This window comes from Vulpes lagopus, chromosome 11 (genome assembly GCF_018345385.1).
Source record: "Vulpes lagopus strain Blue_001 chromosome 11, ASM1834538v1, whole genome shotgun sequence".
Classification (NCBI taxonomy): domain Eukaryota; kingdom Metazoa; phylum Chordata; class Mammalia; order Carnivora; family Canidae; genus Vulpes; species Vulpes lagopus.
This window is the reverse complement of record NC_054834.1, coordinates 70,073,643-70,093,342: the sequence shown is the minus strand read 5'-3', so window position 1 is coordinate 70,093,342 and position 19,700 is coordinate 70,073,643. Positions and strand designations below refer to the sequence as shown.

Below are 19,700 nucleotides of genomic sequence, written 5' to 3'. Positions count from 1 at the left end.
CGGACTGGACTCAGCCCCTGGCCACATGTGGAGGGCGTGATGCCAACAGGGTGGTCTCACAGCCACCCCTCGTGGGGTCACCTCCTGGAACTCGGCAACGAGCCCGCCTTGGGGGCCGTTGGGTCACCGGGGCCGGGAAAGCCTGGCCCTTGGCGGCTGGTGTCTTTGGCCACAGCAGGCCTGTGGGTCCCCCGTGATCAGATCAGGTGGTGGCTTCGTCGGTCATGGCATTGGCTGCCTGGGTGCAGAAGTGGTGGGCGGGGAGGGGGAGGAGCAGGGAGGTGGCTGCGGGCGCCCCGGGGGTGGGCAGCCTCCACTCTGCTCGCTGGCCAGCAGCTGCATGTCGGGGCGCCGGAGAAGAAGCGGGCAGGTAGGTGCCCTGAGCCGCCTCCGGTGGGAGCAGGAGCAGGGCGCCCCTCCCAGGTGGGTTGGGTAGGTGCTGCGGGAGGGGCTGGGCTCTGGTCTGCAGCCCAGAGGGAATCCTGCCTCTCTGTGGGGGAGGCAGGGGCTTGGGGAAGGGGCCACCCCTCCGCCCCAGGCCCAGAGCTGGTGCTCAGGGTGGGTCCCAGCAGAGGGGTGGCTCCCCCAGGCCCTGGGTCCTGGACCTTGGGGCAGCATCTGCCCAAACAGCCAGCACAGGAGGGGGCTTGGAGCCGGTGCCTGCCCCGGCCGGGGGAGGCTTGCCCGTAATGCCCTCTCCCCGATCCACACCCCTTACCCCCATCCCAGGGGTCCCACATCCTCACGGGCGGACAGAGGGACACGGCACTGACTGCTGGTCTGCTGAGTTCGCTGTGGGACTGGTTGGTGCCTTCTCATGGCTGCTCCCTTCCTGCATCTCAAGGAGGAAGCGAGGAGCCCAGAGAACCTGAGGGGCTTGCCCAGGGTCACCCAGCTGGGGTGAGGGGAGCAGGATGGGGCCCCTGGGGCCTGGCTGCCATTTCCCTGATGGCCTCTGAGATGGGGTGGCCATTTGTCCTCCCATGAGAGCCCCCGGTACCTTTGCTGCCAGGGCTGGAGATTTTTGCCTCAGTTTCCCCAGTCAGGATTCGTGGGCTAGGATTCCAACCAGGGCTTATATAGGACTCCCCCCAGCTTCCCCTCCAGGAACAAGGGGGGCATTGATGACCAAGACACCTGCTCATGCAAATCCTGCTTGTTTGCATACCCTTCCCACTTAGTGGCCCCATTTGCCTGGCCTCTGGCACCATGCCACCCCCAGTGCCCGGCACGCCCTCGGTCCCAGGCTGGAGTGTGGGGCAAGCGGTAGCGGCTGTGGTCCCAGGGGTGACGAGTCTGGTGCTCCACACTCCTGCTCAGGACCACCTGTCCCGTCAGTGAGGAATTCCAGGGGCCGCCCACTGCCGTCCCCGCCAGGTCCCCGTCCCCGGCCTGGCCAGCCTGCGGCTCATGGAGCTTGAGCGTGTCACTGTTGTCCAGGCCCCAAACCCCCAAAGCCTCCCACTCCCTGGGCAAGGAGGCACATCCAGCCATGTCCCTCCTGCTCACAGGGCATGTGTCCAGAGGTGGCGAGCAATGACCCTACAGCTGGCATGACAGGTCCCTGGTGGGAGTGAGGGCCATTCCCAGACAGCAGCCCTGCGGTCCCTGTCCTGTCCCCACCCCGCCCCCAGCAGGGCATACGCACACCCCACCTTGCCACCTGTACTTTGGGGTAGAACTTCCCCCAGGACCTCAGACTGTGACTCATCTGGAAATAGGGTCTTTGCAGGTGTCACTAGTTAATGTGAGGTCACGGTGGGTAGAGTAGGCCCTTATCCAGCGACCAGTGTCCCTGTGAGATAAGGGACATGTGGGCAGAGAGACACGTGAAAGACCACAGAAGGATGGAGGCAGAGGCTGGAGTCCCCAGGAGCCCCGGGAGTCAGAGGGGCAGACAGGACCCTCCCCGAAGCCTCCAGAGGGAGCGCAGCCCCGTGGTGCGTTGCTTTTAGACTTCTGGCTCTGGAGCAGGGAGCAGAGGACGTCACCCGCCACCCTGCCTGGTCACAGCCCACACTCACCCAGGGCCCAGACCCCAGCCTCCTATTAGAGGTTGCTGACTGCCAGCCGGAAAGGGGCCCAGGTTCCTGCTCTGGGGGCGGGAAGCCAGGAGGATTTGCATCACCCCCTCACCCCCAGGGCTGTCAGGACCGAGCATCACCAGAGCCTCAGGAGGCACAGCCAGGCCTAGACGCAGGGTGGGATGGGGGGTGCTGGCTCTGGCCTGGGGTCTGGGGGTCACCAGCAAGGCTCTGGCCTCGGCTCCTTGCCTCTGCGTTGATGGCTGCAGGGTGTCCCGGGGGCCTAACCCGTGTCCCCACGGCCCATCTCCCAGTTGGGCTGTCACGGGGCCACGCCCTCTCGGAGGAGCTTGTGGAGGGCCTGCCTTGCTTCTTCCAGCTTCTGGGGTTCCCGCCTCTGCTGCGGGGTCACGTGGGCTTCTCCCCTTTCCTGACAAGGGCACCAGGCACTGCATTAGGGGCCACCCAACGAGCTCATCTCAAATCTGTCTGCAGAGAGCTTGTGTCCACAGGAGGCCCCACTCATGGGTGCCAGAGGTCAGGACTCGGACGTGTCCTTCTAGGAGACACAACAGGAATGGCCACACGGATGCAGGTCCCTGTCGTCCTGTGGGGTCCTGCCCATCCCCGTCTGTCCCCTCTTGTCAACATGGGTGGTGCCTCCCTGTGAAATGGAGGGTGGCTTGATGGGGGAAAGGGATTTTACCAAAGGCTCTTCCCATCAGGGTTGGGGTGGGGGCAGGGGGCCGGCGGGGGCACCGTGGAGAAGCTGTGGACGCAGCTCAGTGGGAGAGGATCTGCCCACAGCCCGCCTGGACAGGTGGCCCTGGAGCCGAGGGCGGCCGGGACACAGGGCTTACCCGGGTGGGTGTCGAAGGGGCAAGGCTTCTTGAGGGCCCCGGAACCTAGGGCCCTTGGGCTCTGGGGAGACCCCTGCCCTGCAGGCTCACCCCTGCCCTGAGCATGCAAAGAGAACTGGCTGGAGCAGGACAGTTGGGGGAGACCTGGGGCTGCTAGCAGCCAGGTGGGCCACTGGGACCCAGCTCCTCATCACCTGGGCTGGCCATGGGCCCCCAGCCCTCGGTCCCTGGCGGGTGGGATGGGGCGGGGCTGACGTGCCCAACCCGCGGAGATAATCAGGGGCGCAGTGCTGGGCACCGAACCTGGCAGCCAGCCAGGGAGAGGCAGTAAACTTGATGGGAAGAGCCTGTGTGGGATGCCTCCCCCTACCCCAGGCCTCCTGGCAGGGGGTGCTGGTCTGTCTCCCCCATACCCATGCAATCTTCCCCAGGCCCCCACGGTCCCCTGCACCTGAGCTGTGTGCACCTGCCCGACCGTCTCACCTGCTAGTCCCCTCTCTGCCCAGGCACACCCGGGATGCCCATCCCCATCCTGGGCCAGTGGGCATGTGGGGCAGGGGGGCTGCATGTCTGGAAGCCCATGAGACTTTCTGGCTCTCTAGGACATCCCCCACCAAAGCCCCTGCAGGAGTGGTGACGGGAGTGGCCGGCTTGAGGTGCCCAGGGCGGGGTGAGTAGCGGGACCGGAGGGAGCCAGGTAGAGGGGCCGGAATGCACCCACCTGGGGAGGGGGGGTGAAGGAGCCTCCTGAACCTGCAACCAGCTGCTGAAGGGGGCCGCGTGGACGTGGCTCAGGCAGGGCTAGCTGCTGGGGTGGGCACTGGGCAGACCCCGTGTCAGTGCCCCCCAATCCCCGCCAGTGTGGCAGCAGGGGGAGCTCCCTCGGGAAGGCAGCCCTGGCCTCAGCATGTGGGCTCTGTCCCTGCAGAAAGGTCCTCATGCAGGATGCTGGGGGCACCTGTCCTGGCAGCCCGGCGGCTACTGCGCTCATGTCGGGGCCCGGCCTGTGCCGGGGCGAGATCGAGTTTGGAGGGTCTGGGAAGAAGCGCGGCAAGGTAAGTGGCTGCCCTCCCCGCATCCCGTGCCCCTTGGCCACCACTGAGGGCTCGCTGCAACTCCTGTGCTCGCTTCCTGCCTCCCCTAACCCTGCGCACCCCCACCCGGTGTCTGCTCACTCTGGGGGGGCATGTTCAGAGCCCCCAGGCCGGCAGAAGTTCGGAGCTGAGAGTGTCCTCTGCCCCCACAGGGCACATCCAGGACCCCTCCTCTGTCCACCCCTAACCCCCCATGGAAAGGGAAGCAAGGCGTAGACACGAGTCAGGGCCGCCCAGGTCACAGGGCAGGTCAAGGCAGGACCCATCTGAGCCCTGGCTTCCTGCTGCCCACCTCCCACCTGCCTCAGCTTCTCTCCTAATGGTGGTAGCCCCCCACCCCGTGCCCAGTGCCCCCCAGTGCCCCATGCCTGGCACGCCCCACCTTGCACCCTGAGGCCACTGCCCCCCCGTGCCCAGCATCCCCCCCACCCTGTACCCTGAGGCCACAGACTGTCCTACCCTGCAGTTTGTGAAGGTGCCCAGCAATGTGGCCCCCTCCGTGCTCTTTGACCTCCTCCTGGCTGAGTGGCACCTGCCAACTCCCAACCTGGTGGTATCCCTGGTGGGTGAGGAGCGGTCGTTTGCCATGAAGTCCTGGCTGCGGGACGTGCTGCGCAAGGGGCTCGTGAAGGCGGCTCAGAGCACAGGTGAGGCCCCCCTGGGGCCCCAGGACCCTGCCATGCCCCCCGGGGAGTGGAGCACCCGCCCGCTGACCCTGGAGCTCCCTGCAGTGGGAGCAGCTCCTAGGGAGGCGGTGGGGGTGGCTGAGGTCCCCCAGGAGGTGCAGGCTCACCCCACTGGCCTCGGCCAGACACCCCTGGGGGCGGTGGCTCTGTCTGCACCCGTGCCTGCAGTGGCCCCGTTGTCCTCTCCGCCTCCCTCCGGGCAGCATCTGGCTGGAGGGTCCTGGAGTCAGAATCCGAGCACTGGGCTTGTGTTGGGGCGGCCGAGCCAGCAGGAAGGCCAGGGCGGGACGTGGGGTTTCCCAGCCCCCTCACTGCAGCAGTGATCATTGGACAGCAAAGGAAAAGCTGACATACCCCACAGGCTGAGGGCCTCATGATTGGGAGAAACCCTCCCAGGCTCTGGTCCAGCTTGGACCACGGGACAGAGCAGTGGCCCACTGCCCAGGGTGGCCCCCGGGGCCCACTCCCAGCTGACACCCCCAGGCCCGAGAGGTGCTGCGGCTCCACGGGCCTGGGGCCCAGGGCCTGCCAGCTGGGGGGAGCGGGACCTCGGGGCCCTCAGGCACACAGAGCTCCCTGCCGCAGGGGCCTGGATCCTGACCAGTGGGCTCCGCGTGGGCCTCGCCCGCTACATTGGACAGGCGGTGCGCGACCACTCGCTGGCCAGCACGTCCACCAGAGCCCGAGTGGTGGCCATTGGCCTTGCCTCGCTGGGCCGCGTCCTGCACCGCCAGCTTCTAGACGATGCCCGGGTGAGCATCTGGGGCGAGGTAGACCCAGGAAACAGGGAGGGGCTCACGGTCCCCAAGTGTCACCCACCCCAGGGTGGGAGGGAAGTTCCCCTGGGAAGCCACATACTCCTGGGGAGCAGCCTTGAAGGCTGACTGCAGCCCCCCACTGCTGCCTGCTGGATATTTGGCAAACAGATCCTGGGGGCCGTCATGTACCAGGCCTGTGGGGGACAGAGCAGCCCCTGCCCTGGGGGCTCATGGGCCTGGGGAGGGAGGCGGGCACCCTGAAGGGTTGGGATACTGAGGTGAAGCTGTGGGAGGGGAGCAGGGCGAGGGAAGAGGGAGTGGAGGGAGCAGGGGGAGGGGAAGGAGGGAGGGGAGGGGAGAGGAAGGGGGAGGGACAGAAGGGACAGAGGGTGGGGGAGGAAGAAGGAAAGGAAGCAGGAGGGAGGAGGGAAGGAAAGCCTAGGAGGGGAGAAAGAGGAAGAGAGAGGGGAGGAGGAGGAAGGGGAAAGCAGAGGAGGAGGGAGGAGGGGCAGACCCGCAGGCGGCCAGCAGGTGGCAGCAGTGCCCAGGATCCAGTGGAGGGGGGTCAGTGGGTCTGGGCACAGAGCAAGGCCCTGCCCAGGACAGGTGCCGGGCATCCCCGAGGCCCGACCCCCTCCCCCACCCCAGTGGCCTCCACTCCCACCCCAGGGTCTGTCTGAGGCGGGATGGTGAGCGAGGGGAGCTTCTTCTACCCGCTCTATCCCGAGGACCCAACCCCCCCTGCCCCCCAGCCCCTGGGCCCCAGGCACAGCTGCAACCCTCCCTCTCCCCCTCCCTCTTCCTGGGCTGGGGTGGGAACAGGCCTGGCAGGCGGAGGGAGGAAGCCTGGCCCGGGGCTCACACTTTGTGTTTGGGGTTGGGGGTTGTCCAGGAGCACAGCCCTGTCCACTACCCGGCGGATGAAGGTGGCAGCCAGGGCCCCCTCTGCTCCCTGGACAACAACCAGGCCCACTTCATCCTGGTGGAGCCTGGGCCCCCAGAGGAGGGGGACGGGCTGACCGAGCTGCGGCTGAGGCTGGAGAAGCACATCTCGGAGCAGAGAACTGGCTACGGGGGTGAGGCTTGCCCCAGGGAGGGGGCAGGGGTGTGTGTGGGGGGGCAGGACCCCCAGGTGGGCAGAGGAGAGCCCTTGAGGCTGAAGGCACAGCACTGCCGGGTGCGGAGGCCGGGATGCTAAGGCCGTCAGGGCTGGGCAGCTGCCAGCGGGTTGGTGGGGGCACAGCCACATGCGAGAGTATCACAGGTGTGTTTGCACAGGGACCCCCCTGCCCAGAGGCTCTTTCTGTGGGCTCAGGGCTTTGGAGAGAACATGGATTTGCAAGTTTTGAGAGGCCCATTTCCCAATACCGGCCACGAGGTACGCTGCCACCAGAGGGCAGTGTTACCTGAGGAATAGGCACCACTGCTGCCAGGGGTGGGTTTGAAATCCAGATTTATTAAGAAATACCTGGTGTGAAACAAACATTTATACACAAAACATATAATTGGTTATGATATTTATGAGCAATATAAAATATTTACTGAGTGTTCTTTTATTTTTTTATTTTTTATTTTTAAAGATTTTATTTATTTACTCATGAGACACACACACACACAGAGAGAGGGGCAGAGACATAGGCAGAGAGAGAGAAACAGGCTCCACGCAGGGAGCCCGATGTGGGATTTGATCTGGGATTCCAGGATCACGCCCTGGGCTGAAGGCAGGCGCGAAACCGCTGAGCCACCCAGGCGTCCCTTACTGAGTGTTCTTTTAAAATGAAAACACAACCAAAGCCATGTTTAAGCCACGTAGGTGGCGCGGGGCTCTGGGCTGCTGGAGCCTGGAGGGCCCCCACACCCCGACGTGTCCTTCAGATTCAATCAGGAAGGGAGCCAGAGGGGACCGGCCAGGGGCCTGGTAGTCCTGGCCTCCCCAGCACCAGCCAGTTTCTCATTCGGAAGTCTCATTTCTGATTTATGGTTGGGGGATGAAACCGGCCAAGCCCCTCCTTTACCTCCTTGGTTTGCCTCTGTGGGCCTCGGATGGTCTGCAGTGCGGCCAGTAGAGCTTCCTGACATGAGGGGATAGATGCTGGGGACCTAAATGTGGCTGGTGTGGCCGAGGAGTTTAAGGAGCCGTGAGTGGCCATCCTGGACAGCGGGGGTGGAACGGTGCCCTTGTCCCCAGGGGGAAGGGGCATGTGTATGTGATATGCAGCCTGGAGCGCACACGTCACTAGCAAAAGCCCCTGGGCCGGCATCTGCCCAGAAAATGTGGTGGGTGGATAGTCTGAGGCCTGGGGGGCCCGCAGGGAGGAGGCCAGGCTCCCCACTTGCCGGGCACCAGGGCAGACCTCACTGGTGCTCTGTCCACAGGCACCAGCAGCATCGAGATCCCTGTCCTCTGTCTGCTGGTCAATGGTGACCCCAGCACCCTGGAGGTAGGGCAGGGGAGGGGGGTGCCTGGCGGCAGCCCCCAATCTAACTATAGCTGCCTGCAGGGCCCTGCCCGGCCTGGGACGGGGCACCTCTGGCACGTGGGCATGTGGGCTCAGGAGGGCGCCCAAGCTGATGTGGGGTCCACTCTCCCCACTGTGCTGCCTCAGAGGATTTCCAGGGCCGTGGATCACGCTGCCCCATGGCTGATCCTGGCGGGCTCAGGGGGCATCGCAGACGTGCTGGCTGCCCTGATGAACCAGCCACACCTCCTAGTGCCCCAGGTGGCCGAGAAGCAGTTTAAAGAGAAGTTTCCAGGCGAACATTTCTGCTGGGAGGACATCGTGCACTGGACGGAGCTGGTAGGAGCCTCCCAGGGCCTGCAGGGGCCAAAGGCTCTCCTCCCGGCCCTGTCCCCTCCTCCCGGGTGGGGCTGGCCCTGGGGGACACCCCTGCAGGTGCCTCTGTGCCCCTGCCCCATGCAGAAGGTACCAGCTCCTCCCTCTCCCCACAAAGCCTCCCAGTTGGCTCTGCCTCAGGCCCTCGGAGAAATTCCCCTGGGGGAAAGGGCTGGGGTGGCGCTGCCCGGGTGCGCTGGACAGTGAGCTGGCACGCTTGCCAGGACCCGCCTCACACGCCATGTGCCCAGCTCGTGCCTCCCTCCATGTGGGGCTCGTGGCCTGTCCCCTGCCCCCTGAGGTGTCAGGGCCTTTGTCCTGCTGTCCCAGCTGCAGAACATCACCGCCCACCCGCACCTGCTCACCGTGCATGACTTTGAGCAGGAGGGCTCCGAGGAGCTGGACACGGTCATCCTGAAGGCGCTGGTGAAAGGTGAGGGCCTGGGTGGAGGTGGGGTGGCCGGCCGCCGCTCCCCATGGCCCTGGGCTCTGTGCCTGGCCTGGGGCTGCCTCCCACACCCTGCCCTGTCATGGATCTCACCCTCCAGGGGCTGGTAGGTGAGGCAGGGCCACCGCCCAGGTGCAATGTCAGCAGCCGGGACCCCTGGCTCGGTGTCCCTCTGCTAAGTTTGCACTTGCACGTGTGTGTGTGCATGAGTGCCAGGCCTATATGCATGCATGTCTGTACATACACCTGTGTGAGTGCCTGTGCCTACCTATAGGCGTGCATGTGTGGACGTACATGCACCTATGTAAGTGCCTGTGCCTAAATGCGTGTACATGTGCACCTGTGAGTGCCTGTGCCTATGTGTGTGCTCGTGTGCGTGCGCCTGTGTGAATGCCTGTGTCTATATGCATGTGCCTGTGTATGCGTGTGCCTGTGTGCAAAGCTCAGCACTTGCTTTTCCAGCCACACGCATAACTAGAATGACATATAGAGATGACATGCAAATCCGTAAAAGGTCCTGTGTTGGCAGGTTTTACCGTAATTTAAGACACTATTTCGAGTGTTCAATCCGGTGGCTTTTAATCCATTTGCGAGTTGTCAGCCACCCCACTGTCTAATCCGGATGGTGTTCATGGCCCCAGACAAAGGCAGCACCCGTCAGGCACCCTGGCATCCACCGACTTGCCTCTGGACAGACGGATGTGCCCATATGGGGTCGGTCCTTCCATCACTGGGCAACAACACGCGTCCATCGGCTCCTTCCTCCCAGCCCCGTGTTTCTGAGGATCGCGCACACTGCAGCACCTATGGGTGCCTCGTTGCTTTTTAAGGCTGAGGGATGCTCCACGCCAGGACCCGCATTTGTCTCTGTGTTCCTCTCTCGACCACGTGGGCTGTCCTTCTGTCCAGCTGTCACTCGATACCTTTTGCTATTGTGCCAAGGGACTGACTTCAGGGGAGCCAGACAGACCTAGGCCCGGAGGGGCAGTTTGGGGCCGAACCACCCTGGCGGGAGGGGAAGCTCATCCAGAAAGACTGTCCACTCACTCCTGCTCCGCTCACCTGTCCCATCGGGGTCTCAGGGGCTGGTGCTCCTGCCAGGGTCCCCAGCACCGGCTCCTGGGAGTCTTGTGACATCATGAGCCCCTCACTATTGTCCAGGGGGTGTGAAGCCGGCTGCCGTCCCCTAGCCAGGGGGACCGCCGCCTGTCTCATTGGGCCCCGTGCCCACCGGTCCTGACGGCCCCAGGTTCACCCCTCACCTCCCGCCCGCTCTGTGCAGCCTGCAAGAGCCACAGCCAGGAGGCACAAGACTACCTGGACGAGCTCAAGCTGGCCGTGGCCTGGGACCGCGTGGACATCGCCAAGAGCGAGATCTTCAACGGGGACGTGGAGTGGAAGGTGCCCACCCGCCGGGCAGCTCAAGCCTCCAGGCCTAGCTTCTCACTGACTCAGGGCGAGGACCGCACTGAGGGCCACTGGTGGGCCCTTCCCCGCTCGCTGTATGGGTGACAGGGAGCCCAAGGCACCTGCTGGGGGCTCCTCACTCAGGCCTTCAGGCCTCCAGTGCCCGGGGCCTCATGGCCGCTCAGAGGGACAGGCTGGGGCGCAGGAGCTGGGGGGCTCCCTGAGCACTGGCTCCCGCTCACTCTGCCCGTCTCCCCCACCTGGGCATGTCCCGTGGCGGCCCCAGTCCTGTGACCTGGAGGAGGTGATGATGGATGCGCTGGTGAGCGACAAGCCGGAGTTTGTGCGGCTCTTCGTGGACAACGGCGCTGACGTGGGGGACTTCCTGACGTACGGGCGGCTGCAGCAGCTCTACCGCGCCGCGCCCCCCAAGAGCCTGCTCTTCGACCTGCTGCAGCGCAAGCACGAGGAGGGCCGCCTGACGCTGGCCGGCCTGGGCACCCCGCAGGCCCGAGAGCCGCCCGTGGGCCTGCCCGCCTTCTCCCTGCATGAGGTCTCGCGCCTGCTCAAGGACTTCCTGCACGATGCCTGTCGCGGGCTCTACCAGGAGGTGAACGTCCACTGGCGGGGAGGGGCGCAGCCGGGCCACCAGGAGACTGACGGCCCTGTCCTCCAGGAGCGGGGACCAGCCAGGCGGCCCGAGGGCCGGAAGTGGCCGCTGGATCTGAGCCGAAAGAGTGAGAACCCCTGGCGGGACCTGTTCCTCTGGGCTGTGCTGCAGAACCGCCACGAGATGGCCACCTACTTCTGGGCCATGGTGCGTTGGCCCTGGACTCCTGGGGGACTGGGCGGGGGGGTGGAAGGCAGGTGGCCTCCTCAGACCCTGCCTCCTAGGGCCAGGAGGGGGTGGCCGCCGCTCTGGCCGCCTGCAAGATCCTCAGAGAGATGTCGCACCTGGAGACGGGGGCCGAGGTGACCCGCACCGTGAGCGAGGCCAAGTATGAGCAGCTGGCCCTGGGTGAGCCACTGGCCTGGCCCTCAGCCCACCAGACGCCCCTGTGGGTCTGTGGCTCCTCCTAGTGGGGAGGCGGACCCTAAAATTCCAGCATCAGACCGATAGGTAACTCCGACGTGGCCTTGGGCACACACCAGGTCCTGCAGCCAGTTGGGCATTTGGGGTGACTGGCAGGGGAAGGAAGGGCCCCAGCAGGTCAGGTGGGGAGGCGGGTGCAGCCTGGGGCCGCGGCAGTGTGGGTGCCAGCGGCCGGTGCCCGGGCCAGGCCTCTTCTCCGAGTGCTACAGCAACAGTGAGGACCGCGCGTTCGCCCTGCTGGTGCGCAGGAACCGCTGCTGGAGCAGGACCACCTGTCTGCACTTGGCCACCGAGGCCGACACCAAGGCCTTCTTTGCCCACGACGGGGTGCAGGTGAGCATCTGGCTTTGGGGAGGGCAGATAGGAGGCGCCCGGTCATGCGGGGCAGGGGGCGCAGTGCGGGGGGCTCTACTCCTGGGAGGCGCCCGCCTGGCTTCCTTCTCCTTGCCCCTGGCCAGCCCCCCGTCTGCCTCTGGCCTCAGCACGGCCCTCCTGCACCCCCAAACCCAGCCTCTCCCCGTAAAGGGGTCTTCCCGCTGGGATGCCTGGGAGGCCAGCGGCTGTGCCTCTGCTTCAGGCTTTCCTGACCAAGATCTGGTGGGGGGACATGGCGTCGGGGACGCCCATCCTGCGGCTGCTGTGTGCCTTCCTCTGCCCGGCCCTCATCTACACCAACCTCATAACCTTCAGGTCTGTTGGGCGCAGGAGGCTGCCGGCTTGCCAGCCGCGGGGGGTGGGGGTGGGGGCCCTGGGCTTCACGGTGCCAGCGGTGGCATGTGCCCATGGCTCCCACATCCAGCATCTGTGCGGGCCCCGCTCAGCGTGCCCAGCACTTCCTTGGGTGGCTGGTGCTTGGGGCCCCGCAGGCACCTCCAGAGCCCTTCCTGCGGGTGCCGAGGGTCCCCTGTGCTTGCAGTGAGGAGACTCCGCCGCGGACGGGCCCCCGAGACCTGCAAGAGCTAGACAGCCTGGACTCAGAGAAGAGCCTGCTCTGCGGCCCGGGCAGCCGGTGAGACAGTGGGGCAGGCAGGACGGGGGCCGCACCTGCTCCGGGGGGACCCCTGCCCCGCTTCACTGTCAGCTGTGCTGTCCTTGTGCTGCAGGCCGGAGGACTTGGCGGAGGCACCAGGGGCCAAGAGTGACCAAGGGCCTCGTGCTGCCTTCCTGCTCACGCGCTGGCGGATGTTCTGGGGCGCACCCGTGACCGTGTTCCTGGGGAACGTGGTCATGTACTTTGCGTTCCTCTTCCTGTTCACCTACGTCCTGCTGGTGGACTTCAGGCCGCCTCCTCAGGGGCCATCTGGGCCCGAGGTCACCCTCTACTTCTGGGTCTTTACACTGGTGTTGGAAGAGATCCGGCAGGTCAGTGGAGGGCCCAGCCCAAGGAGCCCTGATCTCAGCTGAAGGCTGAGCCCTGAACCCCGCTCCAGGCTGAGCCCTGATCTCAGCTGAAGGCTGAGCCCTGATCCCTGCTCCAGGATGAGCCCTGATCCCAGCTCCAGGCTGAGCCATTATCTCAGCTGAAGGCTGAGCCCTGATCCCTGCTCCAGGATGAGCCTGATCCCAGCTCCAGGCTGAGCCATGATCCCCACTGACCCCAGCCTGGGTTGGGCTGGGCTGGGCAGGGCAGGGCTGTCTCCCATGAGCCATCAACAGACTGCCTGCCCCTCTGCCAGGGATTCTTCACAAATGAGGACACACATCTGGTGAAGAAGTTCACACTCTATGTGGAGGATAACTGGAACAAGTGTGACATGGTGGCCATCTTCCTGTTCATTGTCGGTGTCACCTGCAGGTCTGTGGGGCCCAGAGGCCTGACGGGGGACACCTCAGTTGGGCTAGTGGGCCGGGCCACCTGCACATGAAGCTGCAGAAGGCCTCAGAAATCCCAGCTTGTCTGGCCCCCATGCTGTGTGTCCTCACATAGGAGGAAGCTCCTTCTCGTCTGTGGGCACTAGCAGCCCATCCAACCCACCACCCTCCCCCAGGATGGTGCCCTCGGTGTTTGAGGCGGGTCGCACAGTGCTTGCTGTTGACTTCATGGTGTTCACGCTCCGACTCATCCACATCTTTGCCATCCACAAGCAGCTGGGCCCCAAGATCATCATCGTGGAGCGCATGGTGAGCCCCTGCCACACCTGGCCTGCCCTGGCCCCCCGGCGGCTGGCGAGATGGCGCCCCCCAGCCCGATGACCACTGACACTCTCCTCTCTTCCCCTCCCCTCCCCCCGCCCCCGGGAGATGAAGGACGTCTTTTTCTTCCTCTTCTTCCTGAGCGTGTGGCTTGTGGCCTACGGCGTGACCACACAGGCCCTGCTGCACCCCCACGACGGCCGCCTGGAGTGGGTCTTCCGCCGTGTGCTCTACCGGCCCTACCTGCAGATCTTCGGGCAAATCCCACTGGACGAGATCGATGGTCAGCACACGGCCCCGGGGAGGGGCAGTGCCTCTGAGGCAGCTGGGAGTGGGACCTGAACTTCAGGGTGCAGCCAGATGGGGTCCAGTTTAGTCTCCTTTTAGAACACCCAGACATGGGGCCCTTGAGAGTGGCCTTTTGGGGCCACGTGAGGCCCCAGCCAAGAGCTAGCCGAGATGGGGGTCTCTGCGGCCAGCCCCCAGGCCCCACAGCCCAGGGGCAGCTCCAGGCTGATCTTTGTTGGTCACAGGGCCCCCAGACTTTGGGCCCCAGGAGAGAAACTGAGGTGTGAGGAGACTGCAAAGCAGGCAGGGGCCAGCCTCTGCTTTGGGATGGTCTGGACCAGGGGCTGCCCTGGTCCACCCCTCCTCGGCTCGAGGCCAGCCCCACACCCCAGAGCCTCTGCCCTCCTGGAGGACCCTGCAGGACAGCAGGCCCCCATCACCCACCCACCTGCCAGAGGCTCCGCATCAGGCCCTGTGCCCCCGAGGCCAGGCCCCTGTGCCATGAGGCCGTTGCTGACAATACCCTTGCTGCTCCTGGGGACACAGCCCAGTGTGTGCCTTACCTACTGTGTGTGTGGCCTACCAGAGGGTGCAGGTATCTCCAAGGCGGCCCTCATATGGGCTGAGGCCAGTGGAGGTTCCAAGAATTTTCCAGGACCGTGGGTACAGTGGGGGTAGAGCTGCTCTGCCACGGGGGGCCGGGTGGTGACAGGTGCAGGGAGCCCCAGCGTGGGGGACGGGGACACCTGAGCAGACCCCGGGGATGGCTAGGATGCTGTGAGGAGGAGGGGGAGAGGGAACCAGTCCCTCGGGGAAGGTGAGGCAGCGCCAGGGGCCCAGGGTGGGGGGCGTTCACGGAGGCTGGTGCAGGGCTGGGCTACCCGGGGCCCCAGGGCAATCACAGGCGCACCATGTCTAAGGCCCGACCCCGACCACAAAGCTAATGAGGTGAGGTCACTGTGCCCGCCACACATGGTAAGAGTGACACAAACAGGCCGCCGGGATGGGGAGCAGTGCCGCCGTGGAAGTCAGCTCACGAGAGTGCTCTGGAGGCCCACTTCCTTGGTCTGTTTGTGTAGCCTGTCCCCTCGCCCTGTGACTCCTGGGTGTCTGCTCACCCCCATGTTCCAGGCCTAGTTTCAGCAGAACCTGCCTCCCTCCCTGTACGGCCCCTGCCCACTCTGTCCTGCAGGGCCCTTGGGAGGCAGGGGGCGCTGGGGTCACTTGGAGAGCATTTCTGGCTGGCCAGCCCCAACCACACGACAGTGTGCAGTGGGGTCACAGCCCCTGCTCCCCAAGAGGCTGGGGCCACCCAGGGAGGGCTGAGTGCTGTAGTACCATGGCCGTGACCAGGGCCAGCTCCCTGAGGGTCCTGTGCAGCCCCCTTCCGCTCCTGGGCTGGGCTTCCTGTCTGCTCGGGCCTCTGGGGGACTCCACCCCCAGGTGATGTGCAGCCTGTGGGTCTGGGGCCCAGAGTGCCACCCTGCCCTCCCCATCCCTGTGTGGCAGGCTTCAGACCTGGGGACAATTTAATCTCCAGCCTGGTGGCCCGTCTGAGAGTCACGGGGTCTCATGGCTTCGGAGTCTGGGTGCTGGGGAGAGAGGGTCGTGAGTCAGGCTGGTGACAGGCTGCAGCTGTGATCCTCAGCACCCTCCCCCGCTGCCCCCTCGGGCGTGCCTGCCCAGCACACGGAGCTCAGCCTGTTCCCAGATCGGGCACTCCTTCCGCTGCCCAGAGCATGTTCTTCGAGCTGGCCCAGGGCACTGTGTCCACAGTGTCTGCAGCAATCAGTTAAGGGTGGTGAGGCCACATGTACTTTGGAGATGGTGTAGACTTGCCCCTACCCTCCAGCTGGGTGACATGTGACAGGCCTTAGTTGCCTGAAGGCCCTGACAAGTCCTGCGGGGGACAAGGTCACCGTCACCCCTTGCCTTGGCCAGCTCTCTCCACACCACAACCTTTGGTGGTGGTGGGGAATCCATACAACTACCAGCAGAAACTGGGGGGCACAGAGGAGGACCCAGATACCTTGGCTCTGCCTCCAGAACCTGTGGCCCTAGGTGAGACTGTGGTCAGGAGGAGGGGAACATGGGACCAGTGCCCACAGGCTGACCATGGGCCTGGTGTGCTAGGACTGGGGTGTCCTAAGACAGGAACTTTCAGTGCTAAGCCAACTAATCCCCAGCCAGCCAGGACAGGTGGGCCACGCAGCCAGTGCCCTCAGAGCCTGGATGGCCTCAACCCTAGGACCAAGCTCTCAAGATCTGACAGTGTCATACAAGGTGTCCCCCCAATGCCACTTGTTTCAGAATCCCGTGTTAACTGCTCCCTGCACCCCCGACTGCACGAGGGCTCCCCATCCTGCCCTAACCTCTACGCCAACTGGCTGGTCATCCTCCTGCTGGTCACCTTCCTGCTGGTCACCAACGTGCTGCTCATGAACCTGCTGATTGCCATGTTCAGGTGGCCCAAGCCCTGTTCTCCCTCTACTTGTGGGTGGTCCCGGTGGCCCCTGTGCCCCAACACTCCAGACCCGGGGCTGCAAGTGCCTCTCTGCCCCCAAGGGTCTGGGGCTTATGTTGGGAGAGGCCTGGAGGTAGGGTGTCACCCCAAACTGGCAGAGCTGGAGGAGGGTGATGCAGTGAAGGACAGGTGTGGGGAAGGGTTGCAACGGGGGCCGGCTGCCAGGGCAGGCTTGCACTGGGAAGCCTGGGCTGTCCAGGAGAGCGGAGGGCAGAGTGAACCCCATTCTATACACACCCCGCAAGCGAGATGAGGGGCCAGAGGCAATCACAGGAGAAGAGGGTGGGAGCTCTGTCCACGAGGACTCCATGGCTCCAGGAGCAGTCTGAGGCCGCAGAGGGACCAGGATGGGAGCACACGGGGTGCTTGTGTGTTCACCGCCGCCCACACGCCTGCCCCACAGCTACACATTCCAGGTCGTGCAGGGCAACGCCGACATGTTCTGGAAGTTCCAGCGCTACCACCTCATCGTGGAGTACCACGAGCGCCCCGCCCTGGCGCCACCCTTCATCCTCCTCAGCCACCTGAGCCTGGTGATCAAGAGGGTCTTCCAGAAGGGGGCTGAGCAGAAGCGGGTGCACCTGGGTGAGGCCACAGGGCAGGCCATGTGTAAGGGGATGGGCAAGGTGCCAGGTGGACAGAGGCCCGGGTCCCCTCCTCAGCCCCCAAGGCCCAGAGCAGCTGACACGGGCTGCACCCCCTGCCCTCCCTCCACCTCATCCCCAGGGCCTGTGCACAGTAACCGGTAGGGCCGGGGGTGGGCCTTGCTGGTGCCAGGGCTCCTGGGGCCGGATACCTGCTGGCACAGCCTGGGCTCCCCTGGCCCTGGGGCCCACCTGGCTCCAGCCAAGCCTGTGGCTACCCCGGCTTCCCAGAGAGAGACTTGCCGGAGCCCCTGGACCAGAAGATGGTCACCTGGGAGGCGGTCCAGAAAGAGAACTACCTGAGCAAGCTGGAGAAGCAGAGGAAGGACAGCAAGGAGGAGGTGCTGCGAAAAACAGCCCACAGGTACACAGGGGCTTTACGGGCGCCCTGGAGCCCCCCACCCCCTGGCCTGGAGACCAGGGACTGCGTCCCCCACCCCACAGGCCGCCAAGAGGGGCTGGCAAGGAGGGCAGGTGAGGTGCCTGCTGAGGGAGGGCCAGACCCCGAGTGGGGCGCCTGAGGTTGTGAGAGCCCCTCTGAGACCCCTGCCATCATCACTGCTGGGCGGCGGGAGGCTTAAAGCTGGCATGGCCCTCCCTGCCAGTCACAGGTCCAGCCACAGGTCCGAGTGGGGGTGGCCGAAGCTGAGAGGGGCACGCGAAGGACAGCATGTAGAGGGGGGAGGCCCCTTCTTGCTCTGCGGCCTCCTGAACAAATTCCCCCCTGCCCCTGCCCCTGGGTCCCCCTAAAACGGTCTGTGCCCACTGTCCCATCAGGCCTGCGGCTTCTGCCTGCCCTCACTGGCAACCCCTTAGCCCATCACACTCCCAGGGAGGGCAGAAGGGCTCTGTACCCTGATCTGGGGATGACGGGCAAGGGCAGACCACTCCACGCAGAGAGGCCTCGGTGATCCCAAATCCACTCAAAGGGCCTGGGTGACCAGGGAAAGGGAGGATGGAGAGATTGCCCAAATGGAGAGCACCCCATGCCAACCAGCTTCTGCTACAGGGTGGACTCTGTAGCCCAGTACCTCGGGGGCCTGAGAGAGCAAGAAAAGCGCATCAAGCGTTTGGAGTCACAGGTAGGCAGGCCAACCTCATGCTCCTCTGACCTCGGGCCCTCACCCATAGCCCTGCACCCCAACATCCAAACTAATGGGCCCACAGCCAGGCTTGGACTCAGCAGGCAGTGTAGGGAGAGGCCCTGGGGGGTGCAGGAGCTGTACCTGCCCCTGTAAGTGATCCCTCACTGTCCACACCTGCAGCCTTGCTCTCACGCCCATTCCCTTGAGTACAGACCCCAAAGGGGAGGGTCATGGGCTAGCCGGGGCCCCGGGGATTACCTGGATGCTCTCCCTCCTCTAGATCAACTACTGTACAGTGCTCCTGTCCTCCATGGCCCCGAGCAGCACCTCCTGGAGTAAGTGTGTGTCCGGAGAAAACAGGGCTGCGGGAGGGGCACAGGCTTGCCTGGGGGCAGGCAGAAGGCTGTTAAGCTCTGCTGTGTCATCTGCCTTTCTGTTCTGGAAGGGGACTGGCCCAGGCCTCTGATGGCCCTTGGTGGGAGGTGGTCTTTAGGGTGGGGCAGGTACCCTTTGCCAAAGCCCACCACCTCAGCCAGGCGTGACGCCGTGGCCACTCAGACTCCCTTCCCTGGGCCTACCCCCCTGGACACCCAGCAGCTAGGGGTCCTTCTTCCTCGCCAGACTCCCAGAACTTCAAAGGTGGACACCAGCAGGCCTCTGCTGACCACAGAGGGGGTGCAGACGGCAGGAAGCACCCAGAGGCTGGCCGGCCGCTCTCAGACACCTGAGCTACTTGGACTCCTGGCACACAGGGCCCACCTCTCCCCGAGCCCCAGATCAGGATGGGCAGGCAGGGTCTTGGCCCTTAGCTGGCCATCCCAAGGCCCTACGGACACACCAACCTTCCCCTACCTCTAGTGTAGCCCTCAGTGGGATGTAGCTTTCAGCCTTGTCAAAAGAAATCACCCCTTGCCCTGCCGGGCACCCTCTCCATCTGGAAGCACAGTGGTGTATGGCAGGCCCTCCTCCAGACTGGTGGAACCTGTGGGCCCCTACCCAAAACTGCCCAGCTCAGGCCAAAGCATCTATCTGGTGGGCAAATTTTGGGGCCTGTACCTGTCTCCTATCAGACCCATGTTGCCTGTTAAAAGACTCTTTTTTTTTTTTTTTTTAAACACTAGCGGCTACAACTTCTGCCCTTTAGGACCTAGGGTCAGGGGTTTCCTACGCACACTGGTTCCCACCCCTGCACACCCTCAACTGCTCACATGGCAAATGCTGTCCTGAGAAAACCTGCCCTGTGTGTGTGTGTGTTGGGGAGGGGGGTGGGTGCTGGCTCCTGTGCTCGCCCGAGTTACATCCTGGGACAGGATGGCTGATCTCTGCTAGGTCCTGCCACCAGGAGCAGGGGAGACATCTGTGTCTGGTCTGCCTTCCCTGACACCCTCAGGGGTCCATGCGCCCCAACCCAAGGTTGGGCCAGTCACACCAGCAGTGCCCTTGCACATGGCTCAGCTGTTCTGGCGATGTGACCAGGACACTGGTCATCATCACACATGGCCCTGATGAGGAAGGGTCCCTGTCCCCACTCACATTCCGGCCTCCTAGAGACCCATCTCATCACCCTGTTGGGAGCAGAAGCTGGACACCTGGGACTGTGGGGTTGCCCCCTCGAGGGCCTGGGGCCTTCTCCACCTCTTGCTCTGGATCAGGAGAGCTGGAAAGAGGGCCTGCTGGTGAACCCAGGCATGCATTTAAAAAGCCTCCATGCCCACTGGAGATTAAGTTGGAGAGGCTCAAATGAGAGAACCGGGTGTTGGGTGTACAGCATGGTGGACAATGGGCCGAGGTGCAGATCTACACAAACACACACACACACAAG

At 64.4% G+C, this 19,700-nt stretch overlaps 1 protein-coding gene across 10 annotated transcripts; it reads left to right on the top strand.

Annotated features, from left to right (window-relative positions):
* The first annotated feature begins 316 nt into the window (after positions 1 to 316).
* Positions 317 to 19,692, top strand: TRPM5 (transient receptor potential cation channel subfamily M member 5). Of its 10 annotated transcripts, none has more exons than XM_041723334.1 (26): positions 317 to 370; positions 2,520 to 2,619; positions 3,487 to 3,554; positions 3,813 to 3,939; positions 4,445 to 4,625; positions 5,250 to 5,416; positions 6,315 to 6,498; positions 7,799 to 7,863; positions 8,029 to 8,220; positions 8,587 to 8,689; positions 9,987 to 10,105; positions 10,398 to 10,928; positions 11,006 to 11,129; positions 11,392 to 11,537; positions 11,782 to 11,894; positions 12,121 to 12,213; positions 12,308 to 12,566; positions 12,881 to 12,999; positions 13,193 to 13,325; positions 13,446 to 13,620; positions 15,936 to 16,089; positions 16,553 to 16,734; positions 17,025 to 17,157; positions 17,803 to 17,875; positions 18,159 to 18,213; positions 18,500 to 19,692. In XM_041723334.1, exons 2-26 carry the CDS (start codon positions 2,602 to 2,604, stop codon positions 18,604 to 18,606), a joined length of 3,621 nt encoding a protein of 1,206 aa, XP_041579268.1. In that variant the 5' UTR covers positions 317 to 370; positions 2,520 to 2,601; the 3' UTR covers positions 18,607 to 19,692. The 10 variants fall into 10 exon arrangements, with proteins under 10 accessions (XP_041579268.1, XP_041579269.1, XP_041579270.1 ...); XM_041723335.1 differs by lacking the exon at positions 2,520 to 2,619 and adding an exon at positions 730 to 803 and having other exon boundaries at positions 319 to 370; XM_041723333.1 differs by lacking the exon at positions 317 to 370 and adding an exon at positions 371 to 423.
* The last annotated feature ends 8 nt before the right edge of the window (positions 19,693 to 19,700 follow it).

What these genes read in the sequence shown, in the direction of transcription:
- TRPM5 (XM_041723328.1), top strand. Translation starts at nt 690, where the DNA reads ATGCCCTCTCCCCGATCCACACCCCTTACCCCCATCCCAGGGGTCCCA. An exon ending in CTGGGAAGAAGCGCGGCAAG is followed by an intron (nt 3,940 to 4,444) that starts GTAAGTGGCTGC and finishes CCTACCCTGCAG; the next exon opens with TTTGTGAAGGTGCCCAGCAA. An exon ending in TCGTGCACTGGACGGAGCTG is followed by an intron (nt 8,221 to 8,586) that starts GTAGGAGCCTCC and finishes CTGCTGTCCCAG; the next exon opens with CTGCAGAACATCACCGCCCA.